The sequence below is a fragment of the Choloepus didactylus genome, chromosome 2 (assembly GCF_015220235.1).
Source record: "Choloepus didactylus isolate mChoDid1 chromosome 2, mChoDid1.pri, whole genome shotgun sequence".
NCBI lineage: Eukaryota > Metazoa > Chordata > Mammalia > Pilosa > Megalonychidae > Choloepus > Choloepus didactylus.
In genome coordinates, this window is record NC_051308.1 from 224,372,108 (window position 1) to 224,388,629 (window position 16,522).

The window sequence follows — 16,522 nt, forward strand, 5'->3', positions numbered from 1 at the left end:
CTAGGTGCTCACCAGGATTCTCCAACAGCTTCCCTGCATGGGGCTCTACAACCTGCGAGCCTGATTTATTTTTTTCCATAAGAGAAAAGATGTAAGTTTCTTTGAACAATATACATCACAATATTTATTTTTGGCAGAGTAATGGATCAGTCTTTGGGGAAAGCTACAGAAAAGGTATTTCTTGAGCTCAGATGTAAATCAGTCACTCTGGAAACCACCAGGGAATCTATATGCCTACCGCCACCACCACCACCCCCCCCTTGCTAACTGTACTGTGAAATAAGCAGCTGACTTTCAAAAGTCATCATTCTATTTGTTTCTAGCTCTAACGCTAAAGACAGAGTTAAGGATGGAGGTCCGAGAAGCAATTTGCTCCTGGTATACCTGCACCTAATTCCCCAAAATGATGGCAACTCAAAATGAAAGTAGAGAAACCCAACTAACTGTGTGAATGTTAAGCTGTACACCTGGTGGGGGCAAGTTCTAAGCTTTTCTACACCTGCAGCACTCAGTTCTAAGGAAGAAGGATGAGGCTCGTGGCTAGGCTTAGGATGTAAGTGTCTTCCAAGGCACACATCCCGATATTAAAACCCAGTCTTCCCATCTATTTTAAACATATTGTGGACCGGGAAAAAAGGGAAATGAAAGCAAAGAAACTGAAGGACAAGGGGGGAAAAAGGATGTCTTCAATGGATTTGCAACTCAAATAGAGCTCTTCGTAGGAAAGCTATTTAAATCTGATGTGTACCTGATATTAATTATCCTGAACATCTTGCAGGCTCAGATTTACATGCCACAAAGAATACAAAGCCTTTTAATTTTCCTACCTGTCCCTGGCACCAGTGAGAATAAATCAGATACACAGAGAAACCACACATGACTAATGAGCCAGCCCATTAATGGGGAGCAAAGATCACTTGCCAAGATGACATTCAGGCATCATCACATATCATAACAACAATATTCTGGAGACTTAACACAGCAGGCCTGGAGGGCACGAGCTGGGCCACTCTCTACCAAGTCACGGGCACTCCAGGGCAACTCATTGTCCCACGGTGCCTCCTCCCCACTCCCTTCAATTCAGACTTAAACTTGGAAACTTACTGTAACTTCTAACAGGTCTCTCGGATCATGAAGCCGCCAAGCCCTGCAAAACCCAAGCATAGCTCCCTTCACTGAGCCGGGTACACTCAAGGAGAAGGCTTAACCTCTGCCACCATCAACCTCAACTACAGCCATTCATTCAAATATCTGAGTTCATCCTAGGTGTCCGTCCCTACTCTAGGTGCTTGGGCAGATCTAGGTAGGAGCAGGGGGAGAGAAGAGAAACCCCTAAATGCTAACCTCTTTTTTTTTACCATGAAGACTGAGACCCAGTGAAAAAAAGGAATTTTCCCCAAGGTCAGAGTTGATGGAGTGGCTAGGGACGTGAACCCAGGATGGATTCTTAACAGGACTGCTATGTATTGTGGTCAGACTCTGCCCTGCATAAGGGTGCTGGGCTGAGGACACGGGGAAGGGAATGAAAACCAAGCCATGTTCTCCTCACCCAGTCAGGTTTCTGCCCAGTGTCAAACACATCTGCCCAGAAAAAGGGGGCCCCTTTCTTTAGCTTGCACAAAATCACTGTATGGGAGAGGAGTAACCCCAACACCAGTAGTACTCCCTGCCCCAGAACGCTTGGTTCATTTCCATAAAAGTCCCCCTTGCTGGAAGGGACAACTGAGGTTCCCCAGATCAGCAGCCAAGCATCATTTAGGACTCCGGAGTTTGGATCTTTTCACAGGCAAGTAACCTTGAGAAGCTATACATTTCCAACTCTTGTCATGAGTGAGAAAAGTCTGCTTGAACTTGAATCCTTAAGAAGCCGTCCACGGCCAGGGCCCCCCGTTTCCTACATTATCCTTAGATCTAAAAGGGAAGACTGCTAGCAAGATGTTCCTGTAGTCACCCCTTTGCTTTCTTGCCAACCCCTTTAGTCTTCATGATCCCAAGCTGACATTCTGTCACTGTTCCAATCCCATCTCCAAAGTTCAATATGGGTGACAGGTATAACTAACAATCAACTATTTGAGCATCTACTCTTGGCTACATGCTATATACAACAGAGAACATAATCAAGACTAACAACACAACAACAAAGCATCATGTCCCTGACTTCATGGACCTAAGGCAAGTTCAACTGCTAAGGAGTCCCTGACCCAGAGAGTCAGTCCACTTTGGAGACCAAGGTTGGAAGCAAGAATGTGGATTATCAGACTATTTCCCCCTTCTTCACCCCATTTTACAGAAGGTAAAAATAAAGTCTGGGAAGGAGAGGAGGTGGCTTGCCCAAGGTGGGACTATTGCTGGATAAGCCTTAACTTGAATCCGTGTTCTCTGGGTCTCCCTCTTCCACTATGTTCCAGTGGCCTTCACCAAGGAAAGGCCAATGGCATCCGGAACACCTCTGGCAGCTGGTAAAGCACATAGCTGGCATCTGCTGGTCCTTTGCTCCTGGTTGCATTGCTTTCAGCTTCTGATTCCAGTGACCTTCTGTAAAGCATCTGTGGGTTCTCACTTAGCTTCTCCTGGACAAACTCTGGGCTCCATCTCTTAGCTTAGCAACTCCAAACGTCTGGTTCTAATGGCTGTCTCCAAAACATCTCTGGGCATTTTCTCTCTAAGCATCTCTCTCCGTGTCAACTCTTTGAGTCCTCCTTGCTTCTCCCGGGGGCAAACACTGGATTACATATCTTAGCTTCTCTCCAAAATGTCTCTATCAGCTTCTCTGTGTTTCTGTCTCTGTGAGCTTTCTTAAGGACTCCAGCAAACTAATCAAGACCTACCTTGAATGGGCAGGGTCACACCTCCAAGGAAATTAATCAAAAGGTCTCACCCACAGTTGGGTAGGTCACATCTCCATGGAAATAACCTAATCAAAAGATCCCACCCATCATAAGTCTTCCCACACAAGACTGCATTAAATATCATAGTCTTTCCTGGGGTACATAACAGTTTCAAACTGGCACATACTGCATTGCCTCCTCCAAAGTCCCAAAATCATGACATGAGAAGCAGTGGGTTCTAGTGACAGGTTGTTTTCTGATGTGCATACACCCAGAATACGTAGCTTCAACCCATCTTATCAGCACACAACTGTGCCCATGTCCGTCTCTCAAACTGGAACGTTCATAAATATACTGCGTTAGTCTAGAGCCTGTGTGTCCACTCTTCATACACTCTCATTTATCATCCTCTCTGACTCTTTCTTGACATTTACTTTCACTTTGGAAACCTCATCTTATAAGAAAAGGGCCCTTTTTATCTGATGCTAGTTCCTCTGCTCCTTGGGTGTAATCAATCCATGTCTGGAAATAAACCAGAGAGGAAAGAAACAGTCCCTTTTGTGGAAACAGGCACATTTCTAAAATGATCTAACCCTGGGCACAACACAGATAGAAATTTAAATGAGAAGCAAATAAAGACATCTTCCACAATACTCATATGCATTCCTCATCAGGTGGGACACCAGGGAATGTAACTCTACATTAACAGGAAAGCCAAACTCGGCCCCATATTTTTCAAACTCAAGACACATGAAGAGATAAGAGGCTTCAAAAAGCAACAGTGTATATAGTCCAGCCCCTCCTATCGGAGGAGCTCAAGATAATAAGAGAATGACATCTTTAGAGGGCTGAAAGCAAAAAATCACCAAACAAACATTCTATGTCTGGCAAAAATGTATTTCAAAAAATGAGGGAGAGATTAAGACATTTCCAGATAAACAAAAGCTGAGGGGATTTGTCACCACTCCACTGGCCCTACAAGAGATGCTAAAGATTTCTGCAGAGTAAAAGGAAAGGGCTATAGACAATAGATCCATGGTGCATGAAGAAATAAATATCTCCAGAAAGGGTAATGACGAGGTAAATATAAATGTATTTTTGGTTTCTAACTCCACATTTTACTCCCTACAGGATCTAAAAGCAAATACATAAAATGTAACGATAAACCACTTGTTTGTGGCTCATAATGTATAAACATGTAATTTATGACAAGAACTACATAAATATGGGGGGATGAAGGGGTACAGGAACATAATGTGTCAAAAAATAAAACATGGTTTGGTATCAAAACAAATGAAATTGTTATAGATTTAGAATGTTAAGTATAAGCCCTATGGTAACTACAAAGAAAATATCAGAGGGTCATAGAGACAGAAATTAGAGTTCAGATTGCCAGGGGCAGGGGGCAGGAGGAATGGGGAGTTAATGCATAATGGGTACAGGGCTTCTGTTTGGGGAGATGGGAAGGTTTAAGTAATGGAAGGTGGTGACAGCAGCACAACATTGTGAATGTGATTAATCCCATTAAATGGCATACTTGGGAGTGGTTGAGATAGGAAAATTTATGTTGTTTATATGTACCCAGAATTTAAAAAAGAAAGCACTAAAGAGACAATGACAATTAAATGCAATAAATGATCCTGAAGGGACCTAACAAGTTACGAGAGAAGGTTCAAAAAGGCATTGTTGGGACATCTGAAAAAATTGGGCTATAGACTAAGCTTTGTATCAGTGTCAATTTCTTCAACTTGATAACTGCACTTAAGGTGGTTACACAGTGAACACCATTGTTCTTAAGAAATGTACATGGCACTATTAAGTGTTCAAGGAGCACAATTATACAACTACACTTAAATGTTCAGAAAATGGATTGAGAGAGAGATAGGTGGATAGATAAATGAATGGATTGATAGATGGATATATTGATAAAATGATATGGCAAATGTAGCAAAATGTTAAAATTGGTGAATCTGGGTATCTGGTGGAGGAAGGGATATCTTGGAATTCTCTATACAGGGATTGTATTATTTTTGTAACTGTTAAGTTTGAAAGTATTTCAAAATAAAATGTTTTTTAATTGCTTGATTAAAAATTAATATTTTTATTTTAAAAGAAGATAGTAAGAGAGAGGTCACTGAACACTACCTGCAGGTTTATGTAAGCAGATTTCTATCTGGGCACATCACAGATACAAATTTAAATGAGAAGCAAATAAAGACATCTTCCACAATACTCATATGCATTCCTCATCAGGTGGGACACGGCCCGGCAGATAGAAAGATTCAGACAACTGGCATCCAGCATAGCCCTCTTCCCCTCATATTGTTTTACACCTATCTGCAAAGCCCAGAGTCTCCACACCTCTCAACAACCCCCCAGCCACAACTGCAGGTCACCACCCACAGCCTCTGCTGGCAAAGGAGGTTGTCTTTACCCAGTGGGGCAGAGCCAAGTTTCCCACCAGCCAGCCCACCCTTTCTGCCACTCTAGACATCTAGATGCAAATGCAGAAAGCTACCTCCTTTGAGGACAGTAGTTATTTCTTAATCATTTCGGGGATCCTTTTGAAAATCTGATGACAGCTCTGGACATCCCAGGAAAACCGCATGCATACAGTTTATATGTAATTTCAGTGGGGGTTACTGCCCTCCTAGGAGGTCCAGAAGGACAGAAAGCGATAGTGTGCTCAGAGGCAGCTTTGAGACAGAAGCTGCATGTGGTCCAGGTGGGTATTCAGTGGAAAGGGAAGGATCCTGAACAGGAAGGGAAGAAATGGATGCCCCTCACTTAGGTAGCACAAGGTCCAGCCTTCAATTAACCTTTGAGGTTTTGCCAAGAATTTGGAAACTGAGAGCATGGGTGGGCACACTTGCACACACACAAATAACAAGGACTCAGCTTTTTTGAGGCTTCCTATCTTGACTCTACAAGATGACTAGTGATTGCTAGTTAAAAGTCTCCCATGGGGCTTAGCACAGAATAGCTGAGTAACAGCAGAGATAAGAAGTGTGTGTGTGGCGGGGGGGGGGGGTGGGGAGTCTGGACCAGAGAAGGGGACAACCAAGTTCTCCACCGGCTCTGAGAAGGTCTCCACAGGGCAGGTCCTGACCCTTGCTATCTTCTCTCCTTGGAAATCAGGGCAAACCTGCTGGCTCCTTCACAGCAACCCAAGAAGTCCAAAGAGAGGCAGTCCTTTCCTTCTCGGACTGCAGGAAAGGGGGAACATGCTCTCCTTTCTAGGGAGGAGACCCTGGCCCACAGTTTGCCCACAGCCCCCTTGTGGCCTGGGGGTGTCACTGCAGCCCCCTCTGCCTTGCTGGGCACAAATCTCAGGGAGGCAGCTCTAACAGTGGTCAAGCAGAATAGTCACCACTGGTGACTTGGCAACCACCTTCAAGCCCACAGTGAGGCTGTGTTTGTTTTTGTTTACTTCAACTAAGAAGACTCAGACTCAAAGTCATCCTTCTAACCCCCTCCCTGGAACAATCCCTACAGAGCCCAAGTCCAAGATCCACTTCATTAAGCCAATAACCTCAGAGGTCCTATAACATCTCCACCACCTCATTGGTCATTCCTTCCTGTATCACATGCAGGTATGTACAATTGTTCCAAAGCTCAACAGAAACAGCAAGAATGCACAATATCTTCTGGTTTGTACGTTGCTTGCTAGACTACAAAATACGTGTAGAACATCAAATACCCCCAGATCCTGGGTTTTCAGGTAGCAGGTTCTATAGAGGTTTCAGGGAAGTTGGGACTTAAGGAGCCACAGTGAGAAGGAATGTGGCCAGTGGCAAGCAGAGCGGTTAAACCCCAGCTCCACTCTCAACCAGCAACTTCTCAAAGAGGAGTGGAGACCTGAGCCCACTAGGGGGCTGGGAACTGGCCAGGGAAGATGAGAATCTGGGGCTGGGGAAAAGTTGGTCCATAGGCTCAGTTGCCATCTCTCAGGGGTGGGGAGGATTACCTGAACCCAGTAGTGGAAAGTGCACAGGGAGGATGGGATGAGAAGCTGGGGAGCAGAAAGGAGGGCTCAGAGCCTGTGCGGAGGGCCTCGAGTGGACCAGGAACCGAGTGAATCTGGCCAGAGGAAATAGATGGAAGCACTAGAGTTTTTTTTGTTTTATATTTGGGGGGTGAGAGGTACTGTTTTGGAGCAGAGGAGGATGGGGGCTCCTTACCTCCTTGATTTTCTCCCGTTGGGCTCGCACTCGGCTCTGGGGCTCCTTACTCTCGTCGGGTCTCGTCCCCAGCACCGGGTGGCGGAGGCGGCTCCGGAACGCGCTGAAGTCAAAGCTAAACGGGACGCTTCTCTCCCGGGGCCTGGGGGCAGTCATGCCGTTGCCGCGGGCCGCCGTGGCCTCCTCCCGGGGCCCGGTGGGACGGGTGCGCCGCAGCCACCCCTTCCTGCGGGGTAGATCGGCCCAGCTACTGGGGTGGTCCTCGCCCGGGGCCGGCGCGGCGGGCGCCGGATTGGGAGGAGGCTCCTGCTCGACTTCGGCCACCACCTCCAGGCCGGTATGCTGGGCCCGGGGGGCCAGAAAGAGGCGCTTAAGGCGAGAGGAGTGGGGCAGCAGGAAGAGAGCCCCGAAGCACAGGGTTACGAGGCCAGAGAGGAAGAGAAGGAAGAGGAACTTCTGCGGCAGCCGCAGCCCCCACGGGGAGGCCGGGACGAAACCGGGCACTTTCCTCATGAGCATCGTGGCCTGGAACGGGGCTGGGGGAGGTCAGCTCCGTCTGGGACCCCCGAGGCCTTCGGGGTCCAGGCACTTGTCAGCCGGGGACTCGGCGAGAGGAGGGCGTCGAGGGGCGCCGCCGGGGGCAGGGCTGCCAACCGCGAGAGTTCCGCCGTTTCGGGGACTGCGCCCCCTTGAAGTTCAGGGAGTTTGGGGCGAGACCTCCCGCAACGAGGCGGGGGCGCAGCAGCCTCCGCGGGCCCCGGGCGAGCCGGGCTGCACTGCACTGCTCAGGGCCCGGGCCCGCAGCGGCGGGTCGCGCACTGCAGCCCTTCCTCCGGCCGCCGCGCAGCCCCTCCCGGCAGCGGCCCGGGCCCGCGCCTTCCCGCGCTGCGGCCGCCGCCGGGGCCGTCACATGCCGTCCGCCGCGCCAAGGCTGTCGGCGCCGAGGGGCGCTCGCAGGCCGGACCGGGCAGCGTCCTCGTTTCCCCGCGCCGAACCGCCCTCAGCCCCTCGGCCTCCCTCCCGCGCCCGTCGGTGCCCAAAGTTTCCGCCTCAGAAGCAGTTTCCAGAGCAGCCGGCTCGGGGGGCCAGGCGGTGGCGGGGCTGGCGTGTCAGCACTGCTTGGAGAGGGCGCCCACCCGGCCGGGTCGCGACAACGTCCTCGCTCGGATATCGGGACACGTCCACAACTTTGCTCCGCCGCGGAGCGGGCGCCGGGAAGCGGGGAGAGGCCGGGGAGCGGGAGCAAGCACTTCCGAGCCTGCAGGGACAAGGAGCCGAGGGATGCTCGAACCCCAGTCCGAGTCCGGAGCCCCGCGCCGTCCGCGACGAGTCGCGGCTGAGCGCCTGCAGCTGCGCCCGGGAGAGCGGTTCCCGCCCCGCCAACTCGACAAGGCTTGGGGCTCCCGCTGGGATCACCTGTTCCCGGCCCCCGCCGGCTCCACGGAGCGCGCAGCCAAGGCTGCGCCTCCCCCGCTGCAGCTGGCGTTCTCGCAGCGGCCGCTCCAGACGGGCCGCGGCCGCCGCTGCAGGCTCAGCCGCCGCCGCTGCCGAGCCTGCGCTCCACACGCGCGCACACCCGCCCGGACGCCGCCGCCGCCGCCGCCACCGCCCGCTCGGGCTTGCACTGCGACAGCTCCCGCCGCCCCGCCCCCCGCCGGGCCACGCCCTCCGGGCACGCCCACCGGCGCGCGCCCCGCGGACCACCTCGCCCGCGGCGCCGCAGCCAGGCCAATGGCCTCGCGCCTGGGCGTAGGAGGTGCGGGGGCTGAGCGAGGGTGGGGAGAGCAGACGGCACCCCAAGCCACGCCTCCTCCCTCAAAAGGCCAGCGCCGCACACACTCCCCCCTCATCCCACCAGCACCAATGGTCCAGCTGCGCGGGGCTGGCGAGGGCGGGGGAGGAGAGTGGAGCGAGGTCATTGGCTGCCTCGGAGGGATCCCCCGTTGGGCCACAGTCGCCCATTGGTTACTGTCCAGCGTTCGCTGGACTGGGAGAAACCAAGACCCCCGCCCCCGCATCCCCCGCCCGCGGACTCTGGTCGCTTCTCACACAGAGGGGACAGGGGACGGGGCTAGTCGGAAGGGCTCTGCCCGTCGCTGAGTGACCTTTCTCACGCCTTCAGTACCTGCCCGGGATTGGAAGGAGCTGGTGGTCCGCGCCCCTGAGGGCTGCGCAGAGGACCCAGAGCTTCTGTGGGAGCTGCGGGGGACTTCTGTGGTCGCCGGTAAGGGATGTGTGGCTGGAGCAAAGCCAGGAAGCTGTGGCTGCTGCTGGACCGGGCCACGGCAGTGTTCCATGGCCCTCTGCAGACCACTGCCCTGACTTCCCACAACCCAAAACCGGGTCAGGGCCCCTGGGTGGGCAAGTAGAGCCATGAGAGAGCAAGGAAAGAAAGGGACCCCTGGGTGTGTGGGCAGAGGACTGCACATGTCACCTGGGATACCTGTACCTAGATGTCTGTGTGTCTGAGCATGTGTGTGCTCCTATGCATAGATACATATACACACAGGGAGTTGTGTATGGCTGTGCATTTGGACATAAACACACACTTACTTTAGGTATGGGTACCCTAATGATTATATACTAGTATACATACATGCATATACATACGCACATACAGACTGACATGTGCATACACATACCCACAGTGTCTGTCAGGCAAGAAATACCTCCAAAAGCATGCACACGTACAAATCATCAAGCATATACCCCCAGGCACATGTGCATCCCACCCCAAGGCTCTAACGCCTTCCTCATTGGACCCAAGTCTCTCTGTGTCTTCTCTTCCTCTTAAAACTAACTCAGGGCAAAGCAACATTGTGCTGTGTGGGTCTTTCATGCAAAACACTTTATAGAGACAAATAACAGCAGAGGGAGAGACAAATTAAGAGGTGTAATAGGCAAGAGGGAAAATATCTGCTTTCAGCTGCAATTTAAAATGAAATGCAGCATTGACAAGACTAGAAAATACTGCAGGGAGTCCTTTCCCGACAGAAGACGCGGCCAGGCAGCCTCACCTCGTAAATCTTGCTTCTTCCTTGAGGATTGCTGCGAATGGGCCACTGGGGCCCAAATTTCCTTCTAGCCCTGGCCAAGCCACTGAGAGCAGAGCCCACCCCCCACTCCACCCCTGCCCATATTTAAATACCCCTGGCCTATATGTTTCTTTCAATCCTAATAAGAGGCAAAAGACTGCTCTGGATAATAGGTGCAAATATTTTGTCTCTCCCAACCCATTACACCCAGCTTATATGTAAAACTCTAATTCAGGTGTTTCCGTCTCCATGCGTTTGGTTGGCAGGAGTTACTTTCCTGGAGCCAGCTGTGAACCTCAGAGACAAGGACGGGACCCACTTGGATGCAGGAGCCCAGAGACCTGGCCTGGCCTCCCCCCACATCACCAACCCCCAAGTGCCCCCTTACCGGCTCCCACCTCCAGAAGGGACAAGCTTGGCTTTGGAGAACTGGGCAGGGACCTAGCATTCTTTGGAGGCATCATCAGTGTTGCTCCACATTGAGAGTGCAGGGGCATCACGGCTGAGTCTCTGAGGCCATAGAACCCAGGAGAAGAGGAAGGCAAGGCTGAGTCTTAGCAGGAAATGCCTGATTGGGTTGGATCCTCACTGTGCTTCTGAGTCACCCAGCAGTCTTTGGGCAGGCTTGGTGAGCAAAGGTAGAAAGTGGGGCTTCAGCAGGACTGACACGTGTCTGCAAAAACCAGAGCCCATGGGGTGCAACTTCATTTCAAACCAAAGTCAAGTGAAGAGCAAGGTGACATGGAGATGGTGATACTATAACCTTTTACAGTCTCCCAATTGAGCTCACCTACCCTAGAAGTAAACCCCTCCACCCCTGCACGTCTGGCCTCCGTAGTCCTCACACATCCTGTGGCCCTCATCCACTGGGTTTGCACTATGGATGTGCTGCCTCCCACAGCAGACGCTGAGTTCCTCATGGCAGAGACTGTGGCTTCCTCACCTCTAGCTGCCCCAGGTCTTGACCACCATGGCTTGTATGAAGGCACTATGTTTCTTCAGTAAATGAGTGAATAAATGAGTGAGTGGATGCCCATTTCACAGATGAGGAAACTGAGGGAACAATCATAGCTAACATTTTCTATGTGCCAAATACATATTGACTCATTTTTTTAGAACAATCCTATGAGCCAGTTATTAATAGCCCCACTTTACAAAAATAAGACTCTGAAGGCTCAGAGAGATTTGGGATAAGTTAATAAGGATCATTTTCAGTTTTACTTAGAAATGCATGTAGGGCCAGGAATGGAAACAACCAGTCATTTTAAAAATATGTTTTCTGTCAGCAAATACTAGTCCAGATTGGTCATAAAGATGAGTAGAGCATAGACCCTGTTTTCATTGGTTCATTCATTCGGTGAAGAGCTATTTATTGAACCCCTACTATGTGTGGGGATACAGTAGTGAACAAGCACGATGTGGAGCCCACCCTCAGGGAGCTTCAAGGATGGCAACGTGGATAGATTTGGCCCCTCAGGAAGGGACCTGCCAGCACCAGGCACTGTGCTAAGTGCTTTGCTGACATCTCAATGGCCCTCTCTGAAGTGGGTCTTGAGATCCCAATTTAATATATGGGGAAACTGAGGCTTAGGGGTTGATGGGACTTGTCCAAAAGCACACAGGGAATAATTTACAAATATGAGAGAAAACCAGATCTTTGTAATCCCAGAGCCTATACTCCTTCTGTTAATAATATTAATAATAACTAAGATTAATGGGCATTTACTACATGCCAGGTGCTTTTAAAAGCATGTTATAGAAACTAACTTATTTGATCCTTACAACCACCCCATGAGGCAGATATTATTTTCACTGACATTTTACAAAAGAGAAAACTGAAGCACAGAGATCTTAAGGAACTTGCTCAACATCACATAGCTGGGAAATGGCAGAGGGGGGATTTGAATCCAGTCAGGCAGGCTCCCAAGCCCTCTAGATCTTTCAGAATCTACAGGGAGGAAACCACTGCCTAGGATGACATCATCCCAGGCTTGTTGAGAGAACTGTATGAGCTCATTCAGTCATGTATGTATAAAGGGCCTACTATGTGCTGGGGAAGTCACAGTCACACTCAGTGGCTGTCTCCCAGCCCTCGGCCACTCCCCTCCCTTTCTCCTCTTGCAGTTTTGATGTTTTCATTTTGCAGCGGGGGAAGACATTAGGTCTCAACTGTGGAAAACAAGGTACCCAGAAATGGAGTGGCCTGACCATACCTTGAACCCAAACCCAGGAACATGCAGCCACAGCTGCTTGCCAGAGCAGGAACTCTGCACAAAAAGTTTGCTTGATACTTGCTTTTTACTCAGTGGCAGGACCCCGTCCCCCTGCGGTATATAAAACCCAGCACCCAAACAGCACAGGGTCCCTCATCTCCAATGCAAAGCAGGGCACGTGGAGCCACCATCCACTGACCCTGACCTAAGCAGTTGTCCTCCCCAGGGGAATTAGCCACAATAGGACCTCTTCACCTGCTTGTTTTTTGACCCTCTGTGCTGTGTAAGGAATAAAGTGGTTATTTGTTGAGAATCTCAGTTGTGCCTTAGCCTGGGTTCCTAAGATGCACCAAATATCGACCCGCTCCACACTATGTTCCAGGAAGTATACTAAGCATTAGGGATAAAACGATGAGCAAAGATAGATACATTGTTCCTGCCATGGAGCTCACAGTATCATGGGAAAGATGAGTTTAAATGAATAATCGTGCCCCAAATGAGTATGTGAGTTGAGAAAAGAACAAGGAGAGAGACTGTAAGAACATGTAACAAAGGATCTGAACTCAGGGGCAGTGGGTCAGGGGAGACTTCCCATAATGAGTGGCATTAACCAGGTAAAGAATGGCACGAATGCCGAGACAGAGGGAATCACAGATGCAAAGGCCCTGGGGTTAAGAGAACAGGGTGCTTTTGCGAGCTGAAGAAGCCAGTGTGTCTGAAGTGGGGAGAGAATGGGGAAAGGAGGAGGCTGCAGGGGTGGGATCTGCAGGGGTCCACCCCATGGCATCCTATACACTATTATGAATGACTTGGATCTAATCCTAAAAACAATGGAGAAGTTAGGGGGTAGGTTCAGATTAACATTTGAAAAGGCTTGTTTAGCTGCAGTGTGGAAAATGGAATAGAAGGAAGGAATGGATGAAGTGAGTACGTTTTGGAAGATATTGCAGTAGTCTACGGTGGCTTGGACAGAGGAAGTGAAAAAGAAATGGATAGGACTGACAGATTCAAAAGATAATTTGGAAGCCAAGTTTGATGGGTGGTGGCTTGAAATTGGATGGTGACAAGGAAGGAGGCATCTGCAAGGACTCCCAGCTTTCTAACTTGCTGGGGGTGGGGGGAGTGATCTGGGATGTTAAGAGAAGGCTCTGGGTAGTTGATGCGGAATCTGAATCTCAAAGGGTCATTTAGTCCCATTTAGAATCAAAGACTAGAGATAAAGCCAAGCTTGAGCCAAGAGATAATCATCAGGCTGCCTCCTTAATGGCCCCTGGACAGATCTGACTCTGGCAGGAGAGACAGTGATGACTGTGGAGGCCTGCCCCGGGAAGCAGCACACAGGATTAGTCCCAAGATAAGACGCGAGCAGCCATCCCCAGTTCACCCCACCAGGCTGTGGGGCCCAGTCAATACCTCACTAAGGAGCAGGGGCCCATTTCAGGGTCAAAGAGCCCAGAACATCTTACACTCTTAAAAGGAGATCAGAGAAATGTCCTTTCAGCTCTTCTTGCCAGAGTCTGAATCCCTGCAGCAGAAACCGCCTGTCGGCTGGGCCTTTTCTGCAGGTGTTAGCACAGGTGACTTGGTGGTTACAACTGTGATTTGAAACTGGGAGAGATTTTGCCCCTAGGGGACATTTGGCAATGATTGGAGATATTTTTGAGTGTCCCAGTTAGGGGGAAGGGGTGTTACTGGCATCTAGTAGGTAGAGGCCGGGGATACTGCTACACATCCCATGCATGGCACAGCCCCCGCAACAAAAAATCATCTGGCCCCAAATGTCAGTGGTGTAAGGTTGAGAAACTCTGGGTTAGAGACAAGGCTTTGAAGTTAGGCTGGGATTTGAACCCTGGCGGTTGGTCGTGGGCAACTTGCCTGACCTCTCTGAGCCTCGATTTCCCCATCTGTCAAATGGGGTTAATAGGAATACCCACCTCTAAAAGATGATGTGAGAATTAAAAAAGATAACTGACACTAAAAAGCCAGAAGCAAGCATTACACTCATAAGCCAAGTGAGCAGGGGCTGGGTTGGCCTTACTCTAGATCCACCCCTGCAAACCCACCACAGTATCTCGCGTTGCCTGAGTCTTCAATATGCCAGAGAAGGGGGAATGGAGGGGTAAGAAGGAAGATCCTGGAGTCTGAATACCAGCTCTGAGTCTGGGCTCAGCCATCTACCAGCAGTGGGACCTGGGGCAAATTGCTCATTTCTTTAAGCCTCGGTGTCCCCCTCTGTGAAGTGGGCTTGATCACGCTACCCAGCGCACAGGGCTGTTGTGAGGGCTCAAGGAGCTAATCTTTCTAAATGTCCTGGCACAGCATCTGGTACACTGATAAATGTGATGCAACATGACAACGGATGAAAAGAAACAATGCTTGTGTCATTTCCTAGCCACAAGCAAGCTAGCAACCCAAACTGAACCCGTATAACTCAGTTTCCAGGAATATTCCCATTTCAAATGCTCCGACTTGTGGTCCCTATGAAAATTCACATTTGTCAGACTGTACAGACCCCAGTTTTCATTTCAGAAAATATGGTCCTGGTCTGGATAATAATAGTGGCTGTATATGGAAAGCCTGTTGTGGCTGGTCCCTGTGGCAAGCACTGCACAGGTGGGGTTTTTAACCTTCACAACGACCTTGTGCCATGGGTTCTGTTATGATCCCCACTGTGCAGAGGAGGACACTGAAGCTCAGAAAGGCTCTGTGGTTTACCCAAGGTCATATAGAAAGCAGTGGAGGTGAGATTTGAACCCACCTCTGCCTGACTCCAAAGCCCACCCCATTTTATGACTGCAGCATTTTCTAAATATTATAGCAGATAATGTTAGTTGCCCCCAGAATACCAAATAACATTGAAACAGGTGTCCAAACAATTATTCTGCTTTCAGTTCTTTTCTAGATCTTCAGAGCAGGAGAAAGTTGCAGGTGGATATCAATAGGTCCTCAAAACCCTTCCAGCCCTTGGTAAATGTCTTTTTCACTAAGAGAGACCACGCCCCAGGTTCAGGGCCTTGACAGGCAACAGTATCTGAACAGAATGTGTTAACCTTACTTCATTCTATTTATAGTTATTTTTGTAGTTATCTTCTATTTATAAATGGAGTAAATAGATTTAAAGAAAACATTAAAGAAATAATAATGCAGGAGTTCACAATTGTAGCTGGATATGACAAAACCATACTGGCAGAACCCAGTGAGAGAGAAACGCTGTACTCTTGGATGATCTTGTTGGAGACTGGGACAATAAAACCCAAACCCCAACTCGCATAGGCTCCTAAATTTGGAAGTGTGGAGACTGGAAAAAGTTGATGGCAAAAGTCTCTGAGTGGTCAATTTATGCGTGAGATCAAGGGAAGAGATGTTTATTTGGATCTACAGTTTCTGCAGCACCCTAAATAATTTAACTTGTGCAGTCAGTTTATTCAAACATCATAATTGCATGGAACTTTGAAAAGGAAGTGAGATCTAGTAGGTTTGTACAGGTTAGTGTGAAATTCCAATACTTCCCAAAGTAATTTGGGCAGAGAATAAAAATATATTTGCAGGGCCCCCCTGAGGAACTGGGGGAAAATGCAGAAATGTTGGACTTCTCCACCTAGGTTATTACTGATATTCTCACAAACATCAAGAACAAACAATTTAGTAGGCCGAGCCCTTGATCTTGGGGCTTGCCCTTATGAAGCTTGTTACTGCAAAGGAGAGGCTAAGCCTACTTATAATTGTGCCTAAGAGTCTCCCCCAGAGAACCTCTTTGTTGTTCAGATGTGGCCTGTCTCTCTCTCTAAGCCCACTCTGCAGGGAAACTCACTGCCTTCTCCTCTATGTGGGACGTAACTCCCAGGGACGCAAAGCTTCCTGGCAACATGGGGCATGACTGCCAGGGATAAGCCTGGACCCGGCATTGTGGGGTTAAGGAAATCTTCTTGACCAAAAGGGAGAAGTGAAATGAAACAAAATAAAGTATCAGTGGCTGAAAGATTTCAAATGGAGTCAAGAGGTCACATTGAAGGGCATTCTTATGCACAATATAGATATCCCTTTATAGTTTTTAGTGTATTGGAATAGCTAGAAGGAAATACCTGAAATCATGGACATACAACCCAGTAGCCTTGATTCTTGAAGATGATTGCATAACTATGTAGCTTACATGGTGTGACTGTGTGATTGTGAAAATCTTGTGGCTCACACTCCCTTTATCCAATGTATGGACAGATGAATAGAAAAATGGGAACAAAAATTAAATGAAAAATAGGGTGGGATGG

The 16,522-nt window shown here is 49.3% G+C and overlaps 1 protein-coding gene across 3 annotated transcripts in view; it reads right to left on the reverse strand.

The window, feature by feature from the left end:
• The window catches only part of MAN1C1 (mannosidase alpha class 1C member 1), a 144,868-nt gene extending 136,262 nt beyond the window's left edge, over positions 1-8,606 (reverse strand). Inside the window, exon 1 of one of the 3 annotated variants that reach the window (XM_037828123.1) lies at positions 7,010-8,606. In XM_037828123.1, coding sequence (XP_037684051.1) covers positions 7,010-7,528 — 519 coding nt within the window. In that variant the 5' untranslated portion in view covers positions 7,529-8,606. Of the gene's footprint in view, positions 1-6,795; positions 6,819-7,009 lie in introns of those variants that run through there. The other 2 variants (XM_037828122.1, XM_037828124.1) reach the window with 2 other exon arrangements.
• Positions 8,607-16,522: the final 7,916 nt, after the last annotated feature.